Raw genomic sequence first — 21,218 nt, 5'->3', positions numbered from 1 at the left:
TGAGAGTTGCACAATGCACATGCACAAAGAGGGGAAAAAAATACAGAGTGAGACATCGTCTTCTTTTTTAATCTCTGCTGAGAGTTGCACATGTGCAGTGAAGTCCGCCAGGGGAAAAATGTGGTGGCGGAGTAGGGAAGAAAACGGCGGCGGAAAACATTAAAAGTCTGGGATAACTTCACGCTAAACTTACAAAATAAATTAAATACATGTGAGATTTGTAAAGCGGACCTTGTGTACCGCGGAAGTACGTCTGCAATGCTCGAACATTTAAAGAGGAGGAACGTCGGACTTACTTAACAACCTCATGTAAGGTTTCAAAGCTGAAAGTGAAATAAGATTCATTTATAATAATCATGAGATACATAATCCGATTGGTCGAATAGTCGTTTTAATAGTCGGTGACTAATCGACCATCAGAATAGTCATTAGTTGCAGCCCTAGTTTTAACACAGATGTTTTATGTATGATGAAGCTCAAATTATGTTCCAGCTAATTTCCACTGGCAGAAATGTCATTACCAGAAATTCTGGGATAGATTGACTTAGGATCTCATCAGTGAGCTATACAAAGCTGTATTTCTACATCTCAGTCCCCAGGCTGAATTATCCAGCCAATTCATCTTTATCTCAGCTCAAAGTCAAGTTCAAGTCCTGCTACATTTGCTGCATCTCAAAGGTGGAAAGTTGCCTCCCAACGCCTCCCTTCCTCTTAGTTTTTGCTTTGTTATAAATAGCAAACTTTCATCATCAGCAGTTACACACACAGTCCACTTCATCAGGTCTGCCTGTTCAACTGCTTGTTAACACAAACATCTCAACAGCCAATCACATGGCAGCAACTCATTGCATGTCATGTCACATAGACATGGTGAAGACGACTGGCTGAAGTTCAAACTGAGCATCAAAATGAGGAAGAAAGGAGATTTAAGAGACTTTGAACGTGGCATGGTTGTTGGTCTGAGTATTCGGAAACTGCTGATCTACTGGATTTTCACACACAACCATCTCCACGGTTTACAGAGATGGTCTGAAGAGGAGAAAATATCCAGTGAACAGCAGTTGTCTGGACCAGAATGTCTTATTGATGTCAAAGGTCAGAGGAGAATGGGCAGACTGGTTGGAGATTATCGAAAGGCAACAGGAACTAAAATAACCACTAGTGCAAAATCTCTAAGGAATGTTTCAACACCTTGTTTAATCTACACCACAAGAAATAAGAAAGTTCTGAAGTAAAAGGGGGTCCAACCCAGTACTAGCAAGGTGGACCTGATAAAGCGACAAGTGAGTGTAGTTGAAGTGTTTTTCTCTACCATTTTATTCCCACACCAGCATTGTTTTTGGCAGGCATCTCAGTTTTAGTCTTAGTTTTAGTCTTCAGGATGAAAATGCTTATTAGTTTAGTCACATTTTAGTCACTTCTAAGTTTGATAGTTTTAGTCTAGTTTTAGTCAAATAAAAAAAGAAAGTATTAGTCTTAAATTAATTTAACCTTATTGCTTTTACATAATAACCAGATCCTTTACCAGACTGATAGCTTTAGCCGAGACTTTCCCATCAACAGGGATGCAATGCTGTCGCGCTAAACTTAACTGCTGTTGCTCAGAAACCTTTTATTTCTATATTTCAACTTTTTTCATGAACTGATGCCCTACTTCATCATACAAACATGTCACAAGGAAATAGCAGATCTATAAGTTCAACATATAGCAACACATTGTGAGCTTGTTGTTTGGTTATTTTCATCAATAACTACAAAATTAAAATGAATGCTTTTAGACTTAGAATTTTTCCCCAACCAACAGCAAATACTTTATGATCTACTTAGGGTTATGCATCGCACAGATACAGTAACTGTGGAATCAGTTAATCCAAAAAATCAAAGAGCAACAGCATCCTTACTTTGGTAACTGTGGCTTTATTTCAGAGAATTTTCTGAAGTGCAATACTACACCCTGAATATACACATGCCCAAAATATGAGCAATGGATGAGGAACACATGCTCAACTTGACCTGGTCTGCCAGTGAAATTATGATGGATTATAGTTAAAATATGTTCATATATCGTTTCATCGCTTCCAACCACCAAACCCCTTCGTCGACGCTGCTGTCATGATTCATCTGTGAATGAATAAACTGCTTGTCTGTGTGTGCTGCACGTCTGGTGGTGGGTGTGGCCAAGGTGCAGCAGCATTGCTGACTGACAGATTGCGCTAACAATAGGCAGAAATGTGCATTTTTAAAGTCGGAAATCAGCCCTTTTTGGTCTCGTCAACAGACTCTCACAAACGTCTCACCATGTTTTCGTCATCAGACAGCCATGTTTAGCTTGTCACCATCTCATTATCGTCATGAAAAAAAAGGTTCATCAACTAAATAAATTAGTCATCGTCGACAAAACACTGTCCCATACTTTTTTTTCAGTTAGAATTCAATTTCTCCTGGTCTTTGAATGCAACACTAAACAGCAACCTGTCATAATAAAGCTTAACTTGTAAAACTGGTGAAACTGTGTCCATGTAAGCAGCAGTTCTCAATGTCAGCCTCTAAAAGCTGATATGTAACATGTTTTAAAGGTGTGTTAACCAGCCAGCTGGCTGTTATGTTATTGTGGTGTGGCATTGAAACAACCTTGGCCAGTTTAAAGAGACGTAAAGATAGATAAGCACCACCTGTCTGTGGCTGAACTGAAGATGAGGGAAAAGTGTGTGATTATTAAGCACGTCATGTTTTTGAGTCCCGTTGGTGGGTGGTACTTTGAATAGCTTGACCCTAAACTAACCCTAAAACTGACCTAAAACTTTAAATTCACAGAGTTGCAGTTTTTTTTTTGTTGTTTTTTTTCCATATCACATCACACACATTTACTTAAGACCTTAGGAAATCGTGTCGACTTGATGAAGCTGATAAAAAAAAAAAGAATCTGCTTATTTCCCTGCTAAGGATGCTGGTTTACCACTAGAGCTTCATGTTGCAAACAGCTGTTTCTAACTTTAATTATATTAATTATATTTAGGCTTTGAAGATGTGTGATTTTGTCTTTTTATTAAAAACAACAAAACCAGCTCCAGTAAAAATCCACTGACATAATTTTCTAACATATTTTTGTCAGGATATGATGGAGCAGTCATTAAAATCATCTTCTTCTTTGTTGTGAGTGTTTAGTGTTTTTTGTGGTGCTGTAAGAGTCTTTCCTGCTAGCCAGTGTCTCTTCCTCTTCCTCTTGTCCTGCAGCAGACGAACCCAAACAGAAGCTTTCTGTGTTACAACACCGTCTGTGTTGATGACATGCAGCGCTGTGACACTTCCTCCTCATTTTAAGCCCATTGCTGAGAATAATCCCGCTTTAACTGCCAAACTGAATTTCAGCAGGTTGTGATGTAGAAGAGTGGGAGGTCCAGCGGGCTCACCTGGAGGGAGGTTCCTTAGCAAAGTCTGGCAGTGGATAGCTGACGTAGTCCTCGTCCAGCAAGAAGACGTCAGTGCTGGTGAGGATCAGAGTTCTGGGATGAAGGACAGGGGATGGGGCAGAACCAGAGCCAGAGGAGGACGGGCCTGAGAGAGTATTGCCTTGGTTAGGGATCTGCACCTGCAGTCAATAATAAAAAGATTACTATCAGAGGACACTTAAAATCAGAAATCAACCCTTAAGAAGCAGAAACAGTTATCACCTGAAAGACCAGCAGGTAGAGCAGGATATTAAAGGAGCATGAGGATGAGAAAACTACACTGGCTGAAGTCTTCCTCTCTGCCACGATGAAGGTCAGGTCTCCCATCTCCTCTTCACTGGGATAAATAAACTTTACCTTGCTGCTGTGGATCAGCTCGTAGTTCTGCATCTTACCTGCAGGGGGAGACAAACTCTGTTATGTCTGTCTGCAGTTCAGCTTAGTTTGATTGTTTGGTTCTCTTATTTTAAAAAGATGGGACAAACTTTACTGGAAAAACCCACAAATAATTCAAACAGTTAGCTCCTGTCTGGAAATCCCTGTCTGGTTACCCGTGTTTTTGTTGGTGAACTGGGAGTAGAAGTCCTGATCTGATGGCTCTGGAGGAGGAAGCTGCTGCTGCAAACTAAGAGCCGACATCAGCTCCTGGAGGAAGACGCCCGTCCCATAACTGTCCCTGCTGAGGCAGCACACGATGTGATCGGCCGAGCGTCCTGCAGAGAGTCAGAAAATTAAAGCTGTTGTATCTCTGCAGACATCGCGAGATAAGGTTTGTCTTTATCTACAGACCTACAACCCTGAAGTACTGGTCAAACAGTCCCACATTGACAGCCAGCAGCTCAGACAGGCTGATGGTCAGACAGCAGCAGAGACACGTATCCGAGTCTCCGGAGTTTGACATGTCCAACACTGACGGATTGAAATAAGACAAAGAAAGAAACAAAGAATATTGGTTTATTAAAAACATGTCTGCCCCTTTCAGCCAGTAAACTTGGTTTCACATCACAAAACTAACTTAAAGTAGTCATTAATTATTTTCCTTTTTAAATCGATAATTAAAAGTCTGATTAATCTTCTAAGGTGGAAAAAGAGCTGTGGCAAATACAGGGACATGGAAATGTAAAAGACAAATCTGTTGTGGCATACTAAAAACTGATCACATGAACAACCAGCTGCGTTTAGATTATTGCTCTGTGATCGTTTTCTGCTGCTTCCATGTAGACCTAGCCTAAAACAGAAGACGTGAGTTACAGAGCAATGGTGCAGGGAACGCATTACCAGGCTTTTTGGTTTTAAATAATACAGTAATCTTTAAGAAACAACTGAAGTTATCTTTGTTTACTCCGGGAGAATAAAATGCTTAGAGGTGAGCTATTGATCCGTTTTTTGTGTCATTATTATTGAGAAGATGATGCAATTCCTTTTTATAAAAAGAGGGAATGTAGTGTTATAAAGCCACTGTGATAGCTGCAATGTTACTGACGTTATTTTTGTACTTGGAGCAGGTGTCCTTGTGTGTGTTGTATGCAAGCTGTTGTGAGCTTATATGTTTCTGTATTTTATTTAATGATAATATAATTAATTTGTATTTCAGTTTTTCGTGAGAAGCCAGGAAGAGTAGCTGCTGTAAAAGGTCAGCAGCTAATAAGGATGTAATAAACAAACGTGGCTCATACTTGAAGAAATAAACTCAAATGCCTGAAAACATCACTCCATTTTTAACAGGGCCATTGTTTGTGTCTCATGACTGTTAACCAACCTTTGTTCATGTTAAAGCAGGTAATAAAACAAGTCCGACGTGTATTTACCTTCATGGCATTTCTGGTCAAACAATTTAATATTTACCTTTTAAATGATAGAAAATATGTATACGTGTGAAGAACTTGTATAAAAAATAGATAAATTAAATTTAAAGACCTATAAGGAGTGTTCATCTTAATTTATACAATTAACACAAGAAATCTTTTAAAATTCGCAAACTGTTTTTTTCTGACAATAATTGTAGCAAGAAAATCTGTAACTGTGACATTTATAATTCTGACTGAACCAACTTTTCCATGCATCCTACCCGAGTGGAGACCCAACGTGGTGGTGGAGTCCTCCAACAGGAAGTAGATGGAGTCAGTGGAGAGCAGCAGGCAGCAGGTGAGTTCCGCCTCTGGAGATTTGTAAAGAACGACAGACAGCCACAAGACCTGCCGCACCTCCTCCGCCTCAGACTGGTTTTAGAGATGAGAAACAACAGCGGATATGTAGACGGAACAAAAACAGCTGCAAAGCTCTTTTCTATAAAAGGTGTGGAAGAAAGTGTTTTTTCCAAAAGGTAAAATAAAGCATATCACTGTTCTTTTATCAGCCTCTAACTTTTAAAGTCAACAGTGTCAGTACTGTGATACTTGGTTGAAATGAACTTTTTAAACTATAAAAATCAGTCAGGCAACTCAACACTATGTTTAACCGCTGGTCTGTGTGTCTTACCTGAGCTATATATCTATGGAAAAAGGCCAGCAGCTGCTGTCCTCCGAGTCCAGCCAGGAGCTTCAGTCCCGGGGAGAGACCGGGGATGAGGTGGGGGGATGGCTGGTTATCATCCGCTTGGAGATGGGAGGAGGCCCAGCTGAATAATTTAAAGATAAAAAGATCAGCATCTCTAAAAGTAAAGAATTCTTTGACAGCTGCTGGGTACAGACTCACATGTTAAATACACTGTGATGTGCTCTCCTGATGTCAATCACTGAGATTAAAAGAAGAGAGAAGGAGGTGTGTTTATATTTCAGCATCAGGAAATGATCAGTGTGTGTACTGATCAATATTTATCATTCAGAGCTGATGTTAAGTGATAAAATAAAAACATCAATAATATTAACATCATACAGACTCATCATGATCATAGTAATGCAGGTTCATTACTCCAGTTAAACTTTCTCCAAACACACACTATTCTTCTGTTATAACAATGTTTCTACAATATCACAATGTATATTATAATATACCATAACATTATATTATACTGTTAGTTTCCCCTGGAATCAATAAACTCTTAATTTTATTTACATTAACAGCTATGTACATTAATGACTAGAATAATTAAAACTAAACCCTCTTCATTTTTAATGTTTTACATTTTCAGAGATCATAAAAAAATAATTATGTCTTAACCAGGTCCTGGAATGAACAAAAATACATGAAATATTACACTGTCCCATTATTTATAACAAAAACTCAGCCAATATGCTGAGTATGATTTTTTATTATAAACATTTAATTACTATTACAGTAATATCACTATAGAGAAAGAATTAAACTATCTTTAATATATAAAACATAAAATCACAAAAACAAAACAACAACAACAATAATAATAATAATAATAACAACAGCTTAAATATTTTTTTTTAATTCTTTGTGTAGGAATAAAAAGGGACGATGAGCTCAGGACAGAACCATCAGAGTTCACTCAGCATCATAGCTCGATGACAAACATGAAATTAAATTAAATTTAAAATACTTGATCATCAAAGGGGAAATGAGAGCTCTGTAAGCATGAACGTAAAGACAAACTATTCAAACATGTATGAGTTTATGGTGGAGCTGATGAAAAACACTTTGAAAAGTCTTACCTGCTGGAGCAGGGCAGCGTCTTGTCACTGGTGCAACAGCAGTGGTCTCTGCATCTGTGACGACCTGAGAGCACAACAAACACTCATATCAACCAACTAGAGAAGATGTTGGTAGTTGTCAAACAAAATGACTTTATTTGGGTGAAATCAAGCCAGGTTTGAGCATGTGAACGGGTATCTGGTCCTTACCTGGTTGTCCTTGGTGAGAACACGGCCTGCAGGAACAGGGCAGGGCCACCATCTTCAGGCCTTCAAGAGAGGCTCTTCTCTGGCTTAGCTCAGCCAGGAAGGAGCTCCTGTTCTGGGCCAGAGAGAAGACCAGCAGCAGCTTCTGACCACTAATGAGCATCTCCACAGAATGACGACTCCTGGACACATGATGATTAAACAATGCAGTTGTTAAGAAAAGCTGGGACAGTGTATAAAATGTAAATAAAAACAGAATACAATCATTTGCGAACCCATATTTTATTCCCAATAGAACATAAACAACATATCAGATGTTGAAACAGACATTTTTACATTCCATGGAAAACAGCTCAATTTGAATTGAAGGAGCAACACATCATGAAGAAGTTGGAACAGGAGCCAAAAAAAGGCTGAAAAAGTAATAACTGGAGGAGCATTTGATGACTAATTAGGGTCATTTGCAACAGTACAATAACCTGACTGACTATAAAAGGAGCATTTCAGAGGCAGAGCCTCTCAGACGTAAACAATCTACTGCTGAAAAACTACGGAACAATTTCAGAAAAATGTTGTATCCATCTATCCATTGCTTATACCCACTTATTTCGATGCAGCGTCGCATGGGGGCTGTAGCCTATCACAGCATGGCAAGAGGTACAACCTGGACTGGTGGCTGGTCCATCGCAGGGCCCATGAAATTCAAAATGAGCTAATATTTTCTGTGAAATGGTAAAATGTCTCAGTTTCAACATCTGATATGATGTTTATGTTTAACCGGGAATAAAATATGGAATTATGAAATTAGCAAACCACTTAATTCTGTTTTTCTTTACATTTTACACAGTGTCCTAACTTTTCAGGGTCGTATACTGATTTGAGAATAATAATTTCTCAGTGGTAAAGACCGAGTGAGACCTGGGGTGGTGGTGTGGGTCGGGGCAGGAAGTGTTACTGGTGCTGTTTCCGACTTGAACGTCTCTCTCTCTGGGGTGAAGCACCACAGAGCCAAGGGGGACACGAACTAGCTTGCACCACGACGAAGAACAAGAGGAGGATGATTGATGAATGTCAGCACTGGTCTTCTCCTTAAATGCTAGCTCCTTAAAGTCCATCTTCAGCACCCAGAGGTTTTTGTGGGTGAGGAAGAGGAGAGAGGGGAGGCTGCGCTCCTCTAACACAATGTCTGAAAGCAGAGGGTGAGTGTTGGAGGCAGAGGAGGAAGAAGAAGAGGGGAGGAGATAGGCAGGATAGCCTCCCTGGGCTCCTTGACTCTCCTCCAGCTCCCAGGAGTTGAGAAGTGATAGAGGAAGCAGCTGAGGAGCATTGAGGGGCCCTGGGTCGCTTTGATTGTTAAAGGCCTGGAAGAAACAAGTAAAGCTTTTGTTTTACAGGTAACTGCATGATAGTTTTCGCACCATTTTTTAAAAAGGGGGCATTAAACTCAGAAAAAACACTAAACGGGTCAAAGCAAAGAGCTGACCTGGAGTAGCTCCATCAGTTCAGTTCTGGTCTGTCGGAGCTCCTCAGCCTCAGAGAAGATATACCAGCGGGTCGAACCAGCTCGAACGCCAACAGAGAAAGAGGCGTCGGGCAACTGGGACTGGGAGGAGAGCAGGACTTTGGAGTATGGAAGCAGAAGGTCTACATGCAGGCCTGACAGCACCTGCTCCACAGAAGGAACCTGATCCTGGTCTGGGAACGGGAGAATAAGCTGCCATTTATATTTCACTGCAAAAAGATTGAGTATTCCACCAGAAGTTGACTCATTTATCAAATCTAAATGTAATTATTGATAGCTTTATCTAAAAATATGAGGAGTTTTTAGTGATTTTCTGAATATATTTTTAATCTTTACCATCTTTACCTTCCTTGAGTCTAAAACCAAAAGCATACAGTTTACAATTACATTAAAACAGGAATAACTATCACACTCTCACATTTAAGACGTTGAAATCACAGCTTTTAGACTTTTACAAGACAAATTTCATTTCTTGCTCATATTTCAACACTTCACCTAAAATTATCTGATTATTTTTCCACATTAACATATTTTATTAACATATTAGGCTCAAAAATTCCCAAAAATCATCAAATCCAAACCACTTTTTTTGCAAACAAATTTAAACAATTATAGTTCCACTTTTACGTAGTCTATCAATGTCAAACAAGAACTGGTAGAAGGTTTACAATCCATAGTGAAGGGAAGTTGGCAGCAGCAACTTGGGTGACCTCATTTTTTGTGACGGTACATTAAAAATCAAAAGTAGTCCTTTCACGCCAGCATGATCACAGACCTCTAAAGGTAGATTTATACTCGCGCGGCGTCTGCGTCACTGCTGTAAGCGCTGCGTAGCTCCGCAGAGGCTCGACGCCCACCTCTTCCAGACCTGACGTGCACCCCTACTACACAGACGGTTACGCAGATGTACTTCCTTATGATAGGTCAATCTGGGATTACTGGGATTTCTGGATTTTCTCGCTGAATTTGTGTAGTAACCGTGTAGTAATTTGTGTAGTAATCCACTGGGTGTAACAACACTCAATGGATCAAGTTGATGCGAGGCTGATAAAATTATTTCTTCATTTTCTTCCACAACCTAATAAAGACAATGAACCATACTGGACGCCATTGTTGTTCTAAAACAGAAAATACGTACCGGAACTGAAGTGAACCATCAAACAAACTCCAACCTGGTGAGTTTACTGGCCGATACCATCCCTGCTGCCACCTTCAGATTAGAAGGAGAAACTGCAACACGACACCAAAGCGACGTGCACTCCCTACACTGTGAGAGCGAACTCACCAGCGTCAGCTACGCCGTAACCGACCGCATGCAGACGCCGCACGAGTATAAATCCGCTTTAAGTATTAACAGTTTAGGTTTAATATGATCCACTGCATCATATTTAGTCATTCTCTAATTAAAAACAAAAATAATATTTTCTAACAAAACATGTTCTCCTGATTTTTAAAATGGGGAATTTTTATTCTCTTCATTTTTTTTTTTTTTTTTAAACTGAGTAAATGTACATACCTTTGTCCTGATTGGTCCAAAACGAGTCATGTGAAAAGTGGAGCAGACCCAACAGTCGATCAGTCAGCACCAGACAGGCCTCGCTCTGCTTCACCTCTTCGTCTACCTGAACGTAGCAGCACCACAGGACTCTGCTGACCTGAACCACCGCCTCCTCTTTTTCATGCAGCTCCTCCAGATGGCCGCCTGGATCTTCTGCAACAGGAGCAGGAAGCGATGAAGGTAAGAAGCCTTCCTCCACCGAATCATCCAAACCCATCTCAAAGTAGCCGTCCCTGGAGCCTGGACTGGAGTCATGAACATAAATCAGAAAATCAGTCTTGTTTTTACTCAAAAAGAATATAAACTTCTAGAAACCCTAAAAACCAGCAAACAAGGAACAGTGGCTGGATTACCTGATACTGCCCACTTCAGTGCACTCTACATGAGGCCGAACCTCTCTGGATTCAGACCTCCTTTCCTCCTCTTTCTCCCCCTCCTCCTCCTCCTCTTTCTTCATCATCTCCTGCTCCTTCACAGCAGAGCTGAGGCGCTGGGAGAGCTGGGTAATGAACTCTTTGTTGGAAGTTAGGGAGAACAGGTGAGCAGGAAGTAAGGGACACCAGCTAGCGTTACAGGATGAGCAACAAACTTCCAGTTGTTTGAAGGAGGAAGAGGAGCAGACACAACTAGAAGAGAGAGACAAATGGATTTGTTTTTAAACAAAAATCACACAAACAACCTTCTACCTTGCTATAGAGTAATAAAGCATAAATAAACTGACTGTATAAATAAGAGAACATGAGAAATCCTCAGTGAAAAAGTATATTTCCTTACCAGAAATTATTAAAATCAGCACATTTTTATGTGAACTACACCTACTGCATTTCTAACGCTATCCAACGAATAACAGAGCCGATGCACCAAAGCAAAAATACGGCATCTGTAACACCTGCAGAATGAAGCTAAAGCAGAAGCACAAACAATCGTCAAAGCTGAAGTCATTTCCTGCTTTAACCAGAACCACCTTACAGTACCGTCAGCTTGTGTGCTGACAAGACAAACAACTTCTTACCAGGCAGTATGGAAGAAGTTACCATTCTAAAACTAACGTGGTGTTCTAGTTTAAAATCATCTTAAAAATAGAAGAGATTTGTCCTTCAGTACTGACCAGACGGAGGTGGTAGTAGAAGCCGTGACACCTGTGGAGGCTCGACAATGTGCTTGTTCAGACATGCTGACAGGAAGTTGTTGTACCTGCAGTTAAATAAACATTAAAACAGTAGATGAATCTGCGTACCACACAATGACTTATATTTAAACTCATTTCTACCATTTATTGTTTGTTTGCATGCTAAGCACACCACAAGAATAAAGATATATGCACAGAGATGCTGCTCAGCTAGAACTAAAACCCCAATTCCATAAAAAGTTGGATCACTGTAAAATATGAATAAAAACAGAACGCAATCTTTTGGAAATCTCATTAAACCATATTTTATTCACAATAAAACAAAAAACATTATATGTTGAAACAAGCATTATACAGCTTCATGGAAAATATCAGTTCATTTTTATTTTGAAGGCAGAAACACATCACTAAAAAGTTGGAACCACAACAAGAGGATGGAAAAGTTTGACCTTTGTTAAATCTTTGCACCTGACTTTCTGAATCTTTTAATATATTATAAACTGTAGATGGTGGGATCTTCAAAGTTTCAACAATTTTAAGTTGAGAAACATTTTCCTACAGTTTTTAGACCCAGTTTGCCTCAGACTGGTGAATCTTTACATCCTCTGCCTCTCTGAAAAAGCTGAAAATATACCCAATCACGTTACTGATCTGTTTGCAAATTAACCTAATGAGTTGTCAAATGCTCCTCCTGTCATTACTTTTCCAGCCTTTTGCTGCCCTGATTCCAACTTTTTAAAGATGTGTTGCTGCCATCAAATTAAAACTGAAATATTTTCCAAGAAATGTAAAAATCTCAGTATCAGCATCCAATATATTGTCTATGTTCTACTGGAAATAATAATATAAAAAAAGAGTTCATTATTCAGTCACTGCATGAACTTGCAACTCGGGGTGAACTTGCATCATCGTCCCAAATTGCAGAAGAAGTTAATACTTTATTAACCAACACAAATTAATACCATAGGCAACTTCCTGTTGACCTTAATTTGTTTCATCACTGATAATGCATCACCCAGCCACTAAGCAGGAAGCATGAAAGATGTGGGACGATGCGACTCAATGCACCGGCTTAAGCATTGCAGTTGTCAAACAGAAAAACATCATCTATGATATGAAAAACATTCTAAACGAAGCAACGAGATGCCCCTTGAAGCTGCTAGAAAGAGACCACATCAGTAAACTTTTATCACGATCAAAATCGAGATCGATTAATATAACATATGTGTTTGCTGTTGCCCAGCTCTACATGGTGTTGTAAATCGTTGTCTGACCTGAGATGGATCAGCAGACAGATGGTGTGTGTTGGTGTTAAAGTTTGCAGGGGAGGGAGGAGATTCCTCAGGAGGAAGAACACTGGGGGGAACTGCTGCTTCTTCTCTGCTCGTCACTTCTGAAACAGGAAATCAGAGGTGCTGAAAACATCTGCACAATGTCACCGACACAAAACATGGACATAAAATTAACTTATTCTAAGCTGATAGTTTTTATATTTTACATGACATCTTTATATTTAAGTATTTCTGTGCAGAATCACGTTTAAATGGTCAGAAGCCACAGAGCAGTCTTCCTAGCTAAGGTTTAGTGGGCTGAAGGTGAGATCATCAAAGGTGGTTAGTGAAGACTGAAGTGCCACAAATCTTTTACTAGTAAAGTTTATAAGATAACATGCTTTGTTCTGCACAGATTTAGTAATTGGGTTTTTAATCAGAACACTAACGGCAAAGCAGGAACCTCTACAGCTGTACAGGATTATGAAGTAGGCGGCTTCTTCGTTTTGATGATTTTAAGTTTTCTGCTGCTGTATGAAAACAAACCACCTAAAGACATCACCTCAGCAAACAATCAGATCAACATTTTTAGAAGTTTTTTATTTCTTTTTACAAAATAGATGAGAGATAATTAATTAAGAAAGTCATAGCTCCAGTAGAAGCGCTTATCTTCCAGTTGTTTTAATATTTAATAAATTCATCCCCAACTGATTCACACCAGAACAAAGAGCAGATGAAGGCCGGGCCGCTGCATGACAGCAGAAATAAAAACCACTGAACCCCTCCCACCCCTCCCTCAACACTGCACAGCCTGATACATACATGATTACCTTGGCTGGGGCAGGCAGCCTGCTGGGCCAGACAGGAAGAGGAGGAAAAGGAAGAGGAGGTGACAGCGGGAAGAGCGACAGCAGAGGAGGAGGGAGGAGGAGGTGGTGGGGATGAGGAGAGGGGAGGAGGTGCAGCAGCAGACAGCCTGGTCTCCTCACTGATCTGACGAGAGGACAGAGAGGAGGAAGCCTTCAGAGACGTCTCATCATTACATGTAAACCTACAACCAGCAGCCGACCCGATCACAATAAAAATATTCAACTTTGTTACTGACACACCTGCTCAGATCAACATTAGAAGTTTAGGGATTAAAGTTGTTTACAGCCTAAAGTCAGTCTGTCTGAATCTGTAAATAACACCATGGCTGCTTGATTTATTTATTTATTTTTTATCTGTATTGTGTTAAACATTTTCCTCCAGCAGAAAGACGCTGATTAAATTGAGCATATGTTCCTAAACTGTAACACAGAGACACTTCTGTTAACTGTTATTAAACCTTTTGTCCTAAAAAGTGACCAAAGTGAAGCTTAAATATTTCAATTAACCGCTGTGGTGAACACTGAGGGAAAACTATTATTATGAGGATACATTTTTTTCTATACTGTGCAAATGATGTTTGGATAATTTTGTGAGTATAAAGCTCTTACACCCGGACACCCTGTCTTGTTAATAAGACATGAGCTCATCTCAAAACTAAATCTGTGGGTAAAAGAAAAAGCTGCAAAACAAATACATTTTTAGTATTTTTAGTGTCTTGAAAAATTAAAAAAGGTTGTTTTGGGGGAGTCTATGTGTTATTAGGGGAAGATGCCTCCTTTGTTTTACGCACTGTGGAGCAGTAGCTTTCGCTAGTTTCAGTCTGTTACCTCAAGCAAACTATAAAACTGCCTCAATATTAATTCTAACAGGCTTTCATCCATTTCTGAAAGGTATTCCGAGACAAGGAGGCCCACAAAAATCCACAATGTGGACCTTAATTTATCAGTCAAAGCATACACAATGGTTCTGACTACTAGAAGGTTCAGGAGAAACTTTTCTGGATTATGACGAGCCGAAGCACAGCCACAAAGTTTGCAATCCTTTATTTACACTGAACATTCCCAGCATTGTGAATCTTAGTGGATGAGTAAAACCAAAAAAAAGGCAGTGATGCAACTCAATGATGCCAACTGCTGTGGATCTCCTGTGGGAGAATTATTAAACAAAGTAACAATGAGTGAGTTGTACGGTAGTAAATATTGGTTTCCTCACTGAGAGTTACAACTGCAATATAGCTTCTGTTCCACAGTGATGGGAGCTGTATTATATGATATAAATGGCCTTGTGGTTGATTTGCAGCCTGTAACTCTTAGTGACTCCATAATGTGTTTCCTGGTGTTTGTTTTTTTTTTTTTTTTTTTACTTCTTTCTGTTCAGCATATAAAACTTGGCTGTGCAACATTTGCCAGCATTAGGGCTCCCAAGATTAGTCAATTAGTCATGATTATGTTGACTATCAAAATAGTTGGCGACTAATTTAATATTTGATGTCATCGTTTATTTTTTTACGCTTTGTTTTTCTCTCAAAACTGATTCAATGATGTCATGTTTGAACAGGAAATCTTTTGTTTTATAATACTACAGTGTTAAAAATGCATTCCTCTTCAATGGACGACTTTGTTGCCAATTTACATATAATCAGATCAACTGTAAACGGGTCCCCTTCTGTTTTACATTTAACCATGCCATCAGATGCCAGTTATGTTGTGGAGAATCACACTTTTCAGAAGATATAAATAAAGTGTGACTGGAAACACCAACATTGGCCTTTTCTGCATTTGTTCAGGCCAGGAAATATAAGCAAGCATCCCAGGTACATACACTATCCTGAGACACAGTCCTATACCCTGCCATGGCTACCATGGATTCAGGTAATACCAAAGAAAATCAAAACCAGCTGGTGTGCTGATATCAGCTGGGGCTAGAAAACACAGCTGGCTAGATGCAGAGCTCCAATACAGTGGACACCGTCTCTAAGGCTTATTTTTCCCTAATGGCTGACTCCACTTCATCACACAGCCATCAGCTTTTAAAAAAAATTAAAGCCATGCAGCTACAACATCCCAACATTTTAATCTTTGCAGATGCAATCCCACATTAAAACCTACAATTTTCTCAAAATTCGGTGAGAACTCTTTGAATATGATCTGATTTAGAAAATTCTACTTTTATTAATCTGAAGGCAAATGTAAACAAACATAATTAATTAACATATATGTAAGGTTTATTTTTGTGATACGCCAGAATTATTGTTATGCAGAAAGCGTCCACCAGGAGGCAGAAGACGAGTATCAGATTGTACAACAAGGTTTTGAGCAAAGTGTTTATCATGTGATGCTCTGGGCTGTATGTATGAAATATGATACATAAGGTGGTAAATGTTAAGGCTTGTGTTTTCTTTACCAGTTATAGCTCCTTATTTACCAATAACACAACTCAATGCACTGACTTGGTAAATGGAGGCAAAAACAACATCAGATCAAGCTTAAAGTTCCCATTAAATCAGAATCCTGGTTGCTGCATTTTTATACCATTTACTGTAAAAACTAAAATTAATAGTTTAAAATTGAACAACCAATACAGGAAACAATCTTCATAAAATTAATAAAATATATAAATAATTATTGGTAGCCCAAATAATGCATTGGGAGATGTATAGCAGCGTAGAGATTTATATTAGAACATCTGCACATCAAATTTGACTTAATGGGGACGCTAAGAGATTTGTTAGTGATCAACTATGATTGGTGCTCAATCAGGTTAGGATTAAAACCACTACAGCAAGCCTGAAGGTTAAATACTCTAACAAAGATGCAGTATGAGTTAAAGATATTGTCTTTGTTTAAATTCTTCAGTCACATCAATGCAAACATTCATTGAGGAAAGATCTTATGTAACATCCAAGAAATAACATGGCTTTAGTTTTAGCTTTTGTTCTAAAACAGGCTGTAAATCACCTATCTAAATCATAACATTTCTAAACTATCTTAAAAACTTGAATATGCAGACTGATGTACATTTAATTGGCATTAGAGCTGATAAAACAGACATATGAATCAGTAGTTGTGACAGACTGCATTTACCTTCTTGTCGCTACCACTCATCCGATCTTTGACTTCTTTGGCTTTTTGAATGGCTTTCAACACTTCCACTGTGTCCAGCTCCTTCTCAGTTGTCACCTTACAGTCCAGACAAACCTGATAAATGCAAAAAGAAAAAAACATTAAAATTAAACTTCTTTGTTCTATTTCTAATTTGAGCAGAATAACTGGTACAATAATCATAAAGGTGAAACTCTGAAGAAGCAGCAGTGTGGTGTAATTTGAACATTATAAAAGAAAACACAGTTAACTATCTCTTACAGGTAGCTTAATTTGTACTTGAAAAAACAGTCACGAGATTATATTACTACTGGAGGGGTGGTGGTGGTGTACCTCTGCTGCACGGTCACCAAACTGGGCCAAGACTTTGGTTCTGTAGTCTGGGATGATGCACATGGGGTTACTGGATAAGTTGAGTTTCTCCAGACAGGGCAGAGACCCGATGTTCCTGATTTCCTCCAACTGGAAACAAGCATCACATAAATCCACATGAGCCTCTACCGCTGATTTTTTAATCAATCCCAAACATCTCTTTTTCCCCTCTGAGCTTTGATTTAGGTTTTGGTGTTTTATAATATCTATAAAATGGGGAGAGAAAGTAAGTAAGTAAAAGTAAATTTAAATAGCACCTTTCAAGATATAAAATCAAAGTGCTTCACAAGAATCAACAATGCATAAAAACAAGACAAATTAATAACAAGCAGATTTTAAAAGGTGTGTCTTAACTGGCTTTTAAAAGTGACCACAGAGTGCACCAATCTCAAGTCCAAAGGAAAAGACTCCCAGAATGTGGGGACCACTGAACAGAAAGCTGTCTCTTTCTTTTCAGCTTAGTATGGGCACCTCAGCAGGCCCTGGTCACAGGACCTCACACAGGTGCAGAAGCCCTCTGATATAACCTGATACCCGTCTGTGAAGAGCTCTTCAATTCAGTAAAAGAATCTTAAATTCCAGTCTGAAGTAAACCGGAAGTCAGTTGCATCAAATTGGAGTTACATGTGAAAACTTGGAGGATTTTGTAAGAAGCGTGGCAGCAGCATTTTGAACAACTTGTAACCGTTCTAGGGAGGTGTTGCTAAGAGAAGTGTTGCTAAGACAAGTGTTTAATGCATTGCGATAATCCGATCGTGATGAAACAAAAGCATGAATAACCATTTCCAGTTCAGGACGTAACGCAATGGAGCTTAGGTTGGAAATATTTGGTAATATTTCTCGGATGATAAAAACAGGAACAAACCAGAGACTTGACATGTGCATCAAAAGTAAAACCAGAATCAAAGATCATGCTAAGGTCCAAGGTCCAAGGTGTGGATTTTTGTGGACCAAGAAGGATTTTACCAAAGAACAAAGAGGTCCCAGTGTCTCCTTTCCATACCATGCAAAGATAATTATTTCAGTTTTGTCTTGGTTTAACTGAAAAGAACTGTTGGCCACCCACCATTTAACAGAGTATAGGCACTTTAACAAACTGTGGAGTTTAAATGTTTCATTTGTGTAAAACGAGGTGTACAGCTAAATATCGTCTGCATAGCAGAGATAAGAGATGTCTTTAAAGGTTGATGAAATGTTCCAAAGGGGGAGTAAAACAAAAACAAAAAACAGAACCTTTGGGTACACCAAAATGGACTGGATAAAGGGGAAATCTGTACTCAGAAGTAGCTACAAAAAACAATCTATATCATATATCAAAAGCTGAAACAAGGTCCATCAGAAGCAGCACAGAAGAATTACTCTTGTCAGTTTGCATCAAAATGTCATTTGAAACTCTCAAAGACCATAATTTATATGCATAATTCTGTTACAAGCACTTCAATTTATATAAATTAGAACTATTTAGTGCTAATGTAAACACTTCCTACAGTTCAGCATTAAAACAAGATTTGCTGTACTGTATGTTTCTACACCACATCTGGGCAACCTTGTTTGGGTTACCTGGGCCAGCTGGTTGTGGCTCAGGTCTAGGTTGACCAGTGAGTAGAGCTTGGAGAGGCCGGTCAGTCGCTCCAGTTGGTTACCAGACAAACTCAAGGTTTTGATGTTCCCCAGACGAGTGTGGGCAGCTTCCAGGACCCGAAGGCTGTTATAGGACAGATCCACGTGGACCAGGTTGTAGAGATGCTGCAAACACAAAACACATAGTTGAGTTGTACATGGTACCATCAGCTGTGCTTATTGAAACAGCTGCAGCAGCTTGAGGAGGTCCAAGTGTAAAGTGACCAGTAAGCCAGAGAATGAATCTGCTTTTTAACCTCTATTGTAGCATAATTGTTCACAGACTTGCTTGTGTGCAACACTTTTTACTGGGGCTAGGGGTACGTTAGGGAACTCAGACCAGATAGAGCTGTGCAATTTGAATGGTGTAAACAAAATTATAAACATGGCAACAACACAGGAAATTAGTGTTTGGTTAGTTTTTAGATCATGGAAGAAGAAAAACAACAACAGTGGTGTGATAAATGAATGCAAGGCCCCTAAACCAACAACACCATGTCTTCAACTGTAATGTCTCGCTCCTTTTACCAATGATGGAAACTGATCATGAGACAGCCCAGACTTATGGGTTGGTCATAACAGATAAAGGAAGACACGGGATTTTACATAAAAAAAAATAAATAAATAAATAAAAAACATTTTAATAATCAACTGAAACAATGTAAACGCTTAACTTGGGTAAAAGCCTCTGTAAAAAACAGGTTACATGACACATACATTCAAAGGCCAAATCAGGAAAAAAAAATCCTGTTATCAATTATTAAAGTTATTATTAATTTCATCAGTAATGGAAAAGGCTTTCAGTTGAGGTTGGACAGTCTTCCTCATGCTGTTGCGTACCTGCAGGTTTTCCACCGAGGACAGCTGGTTGTAGCTCAGATCAAAAAACTCCACCTTTGGGATCAGTTTCTGAAACAGAAGTGTTTCTTCAGTAGATATATACAAGTTCACAAAAAACAAAGAAAAAAACAGCAACAAAGAAAAAAAGAGTTGCACGTTGCTGAAATGACTTTGATCTTGAGACATCTGACAATTGCAGTTTTAGGGGAAACAAAAAGTGTTACAGGTCATTTTAGCTGTTTATTAATAACTTGGCCTGCATTGTTATTTGAACTGATAACAAGGATGAGAATGAGGATATGAAGTCATATTTGATTTTAAATGAAGCTACCTTTTACTAGCTAACTGAAATTTCCCAAATGTCAATCATTTTTTATCTAATAATTTCTATAAATGTTTCACAGCTTTAGTAAAAATGTTTCAAGAAATGTTTTTTAATAAAAGAGACATTTATTTTCTTTATGCAGTTGCACTAACTGGACTATTTTTTCATAGCTCCCCCTCAGGAGAGCAGAGCTCCCCTTAGCTCCCCCTCTTATATTAAACCATTAATGCAGGGAAAAAGTTAAACTCGGTGAAGCTGTCCGTTTGTCACATGTCTCACCACTGAGCTGTCGATGGCGCTGATGCAGTTGTGGCTCATGTCCACCGTGGTCAGGTTTCTCCACACAGGAACGACAGCAGTGACGGGACACCCTGACTCCGCCCCCTCAGGCTCCCACTGCGAGAACTCACTCGCCTCCGGGACCAGGATCGACTGCATGGTGAAGCAAACATCACAACACACATATCACTCAACAAGCTGCTCCATCTTCTGTACTGTGGGGTCATATTCAATCAGATCTGTACCATCATCGATTCTGTGGAGCGATGGACACTCATGGTCACCAGACTCGATCTCAGACATGACAAACCTCTAATCTGATGTGAGCTGCAATCACAGATCTGAAAACAGAGACAATGACACAAATTTTGTTTCTAAAAATAACTTTAATCTGCTTTTAAAACTTCTGTATAATGTGTAGAATATGAACACTTTCCTTCCTCTCCCTCCTAATTTTTTTTTATCTTCTAGACAACTTTCTTCTTTTTATTGATGTGGGGTCAACTAGCATTTATAAAATCAGGTGTGTGATAATCACTTATTTTTAAAGCAGAAAGTTACCTCTATCTGCAGCAGTGATTTGAAAACAGACAGGTCAAAGGCCAGACTGCTTTCCTGGATGTCACTGGTTCCTACTGGACCAATGGTCCCAGAAATCTGAGTAGGAGACAAAATCAGTAAGAACATCCACCAGCTCTGCTGCTAAAAGTTGTAAAACAATGAATCATAGTATCAGTGTTGTAACTAAATCAAGAGGTCTGTTACTCTGAGGTATCGCAGCCTGCAGGTGAAGTCCAGGATGTGTCCCAGGTCGGTTTTGGCATCTCCATTAAAGCAGGTCGGTTTGGCCAGTCGGAGTTGTTGAGAGACGGCGTAAAGCTGCAGAGGACGGAGAGAAAACACCTCCCCCGCCTGCAGCAGCTGCTCCCCTACAGCACACAAACACAATGATTTAAGATTACATATGAACAATTCACTTAATCTGTAATCCGGTTTATTCTGCACAGCAACAGTTCAGCAAGGCAACATTTAAAAGACAGACAAGCAGAATTTGTGACCTTGAGCAGTCAGTGGTG

The 21,218-nt window shown here is 39.3% G+C and overlaps 1 protein-coding gene across 4 annotated transcripts in view; it reads right to left on the bottom strand.

Annotated features, from left to right (window-relative positions):
- nisch (nischarin) overlaps positions 1-21,218 on the bottom strand; it is a 28,980-nt gene that overhangs the window by 2,241 nt on the left and 5,521 nt on the right. For 3 of the 4 annotated variants that reach the window (XM_041981601.1, XM_041981602.1, XM_041981603.1), the window contains 23 exons: positions 20,908-21,071; positions 20,704-20,799; positions 20,388-20,483; positions 20,143-20,295; positions 19,539-19,607; positions 18,639-18,824; positions 17,040-17,168; positions 16,689-16,802; positions 13,566-13,728; positions 12,739-12,857; positions 11,444-11,529; positions 10,689-10,961; positions 10,294-10,580; positions 8,739-8,950; positions 8,174-8,616; positions 7,259-7,437; positions 7,070-7,133; positions 5,928-6,066; positions 5,518-5,668; positions 4,239-4,358; positions 4,001-4,162; positions 3,672-3,844; positions 3,411-3,589 (listed from right to left, as the gene is read on the bottom strand). In XM_041981601.1, the coding sequence (XP_041837535.1) occupies positions 3,411-3,589; positions 3,672-3,844; positions 4,001-4,162; positions 4,239-4,358; positions 5,518-5,668; positions 5,928-6,066; positions 7,070-7,133; positions 7,259-7,437; positions 8,174-8,616; positions 8,739-8,950; positions 10,294-10,580; positions 10,689-10,961; positions 11,444-11,529; positions 12,739-12,857; positions 13,566-13,728; positions 16,689-16,802; positions 17,040-17,168; positions 18,639-18,824; positions 19,539-19,607; positions 20,143-20,295; positions 20,388-20,483; positions 20,704-20,799; positions 20,908-21,071 (3,757 nt within the window). Of the gene's footprint in view, positions 1-3,410; positions 3,590-3,671; positions 3,845-4,000; positions 4,163-4,238; positions 4,359-5,517; positions 5,669-5,927; positions 6,067-7,069; positions 7,134-7,258; positions 7,438-8,173; positions 8,617-8,738; positions 8,951-10,293; positions 10,581-10,688; positions 10,962-11,443; positions 11,530-12,738; positions 12,858-13,557; positions 13,729-16,688; positions 16,803-17,039; positions 17,169-18,638; positions 18,825-19,538; positions 19,608-20,142; positions 20,296-20,387; positions 20,484-20,703; positions 20,800-20,907; positions 21,072-21,218 lie in introns of those variants that run through there. The other variant, XM_041981604.1, reaches the window with a different exon arrangement.

The sequence above is a fragment of the Melanotaenia boesemani genome, chromosome 3 (assembly GCF_017639745.1).
Source record: "Melanotaenia boesemani isolate fMelBoe1 chromosome 3, fMelBoe1.pri, whole genome shotgun sequence".
Lineage (NCBI taxonomy): Eukaryota > Metazoa > Chordata > Actinopteri > Atheriniformes > Melanotaeniidae > Melanotaenia > Melanotaenia boesemani.
The sequence above is the reverse complement of the archived record's forward strand: the minus strand, read 5'-3'. Positions and strand labels throughout refer to the sequence as shown.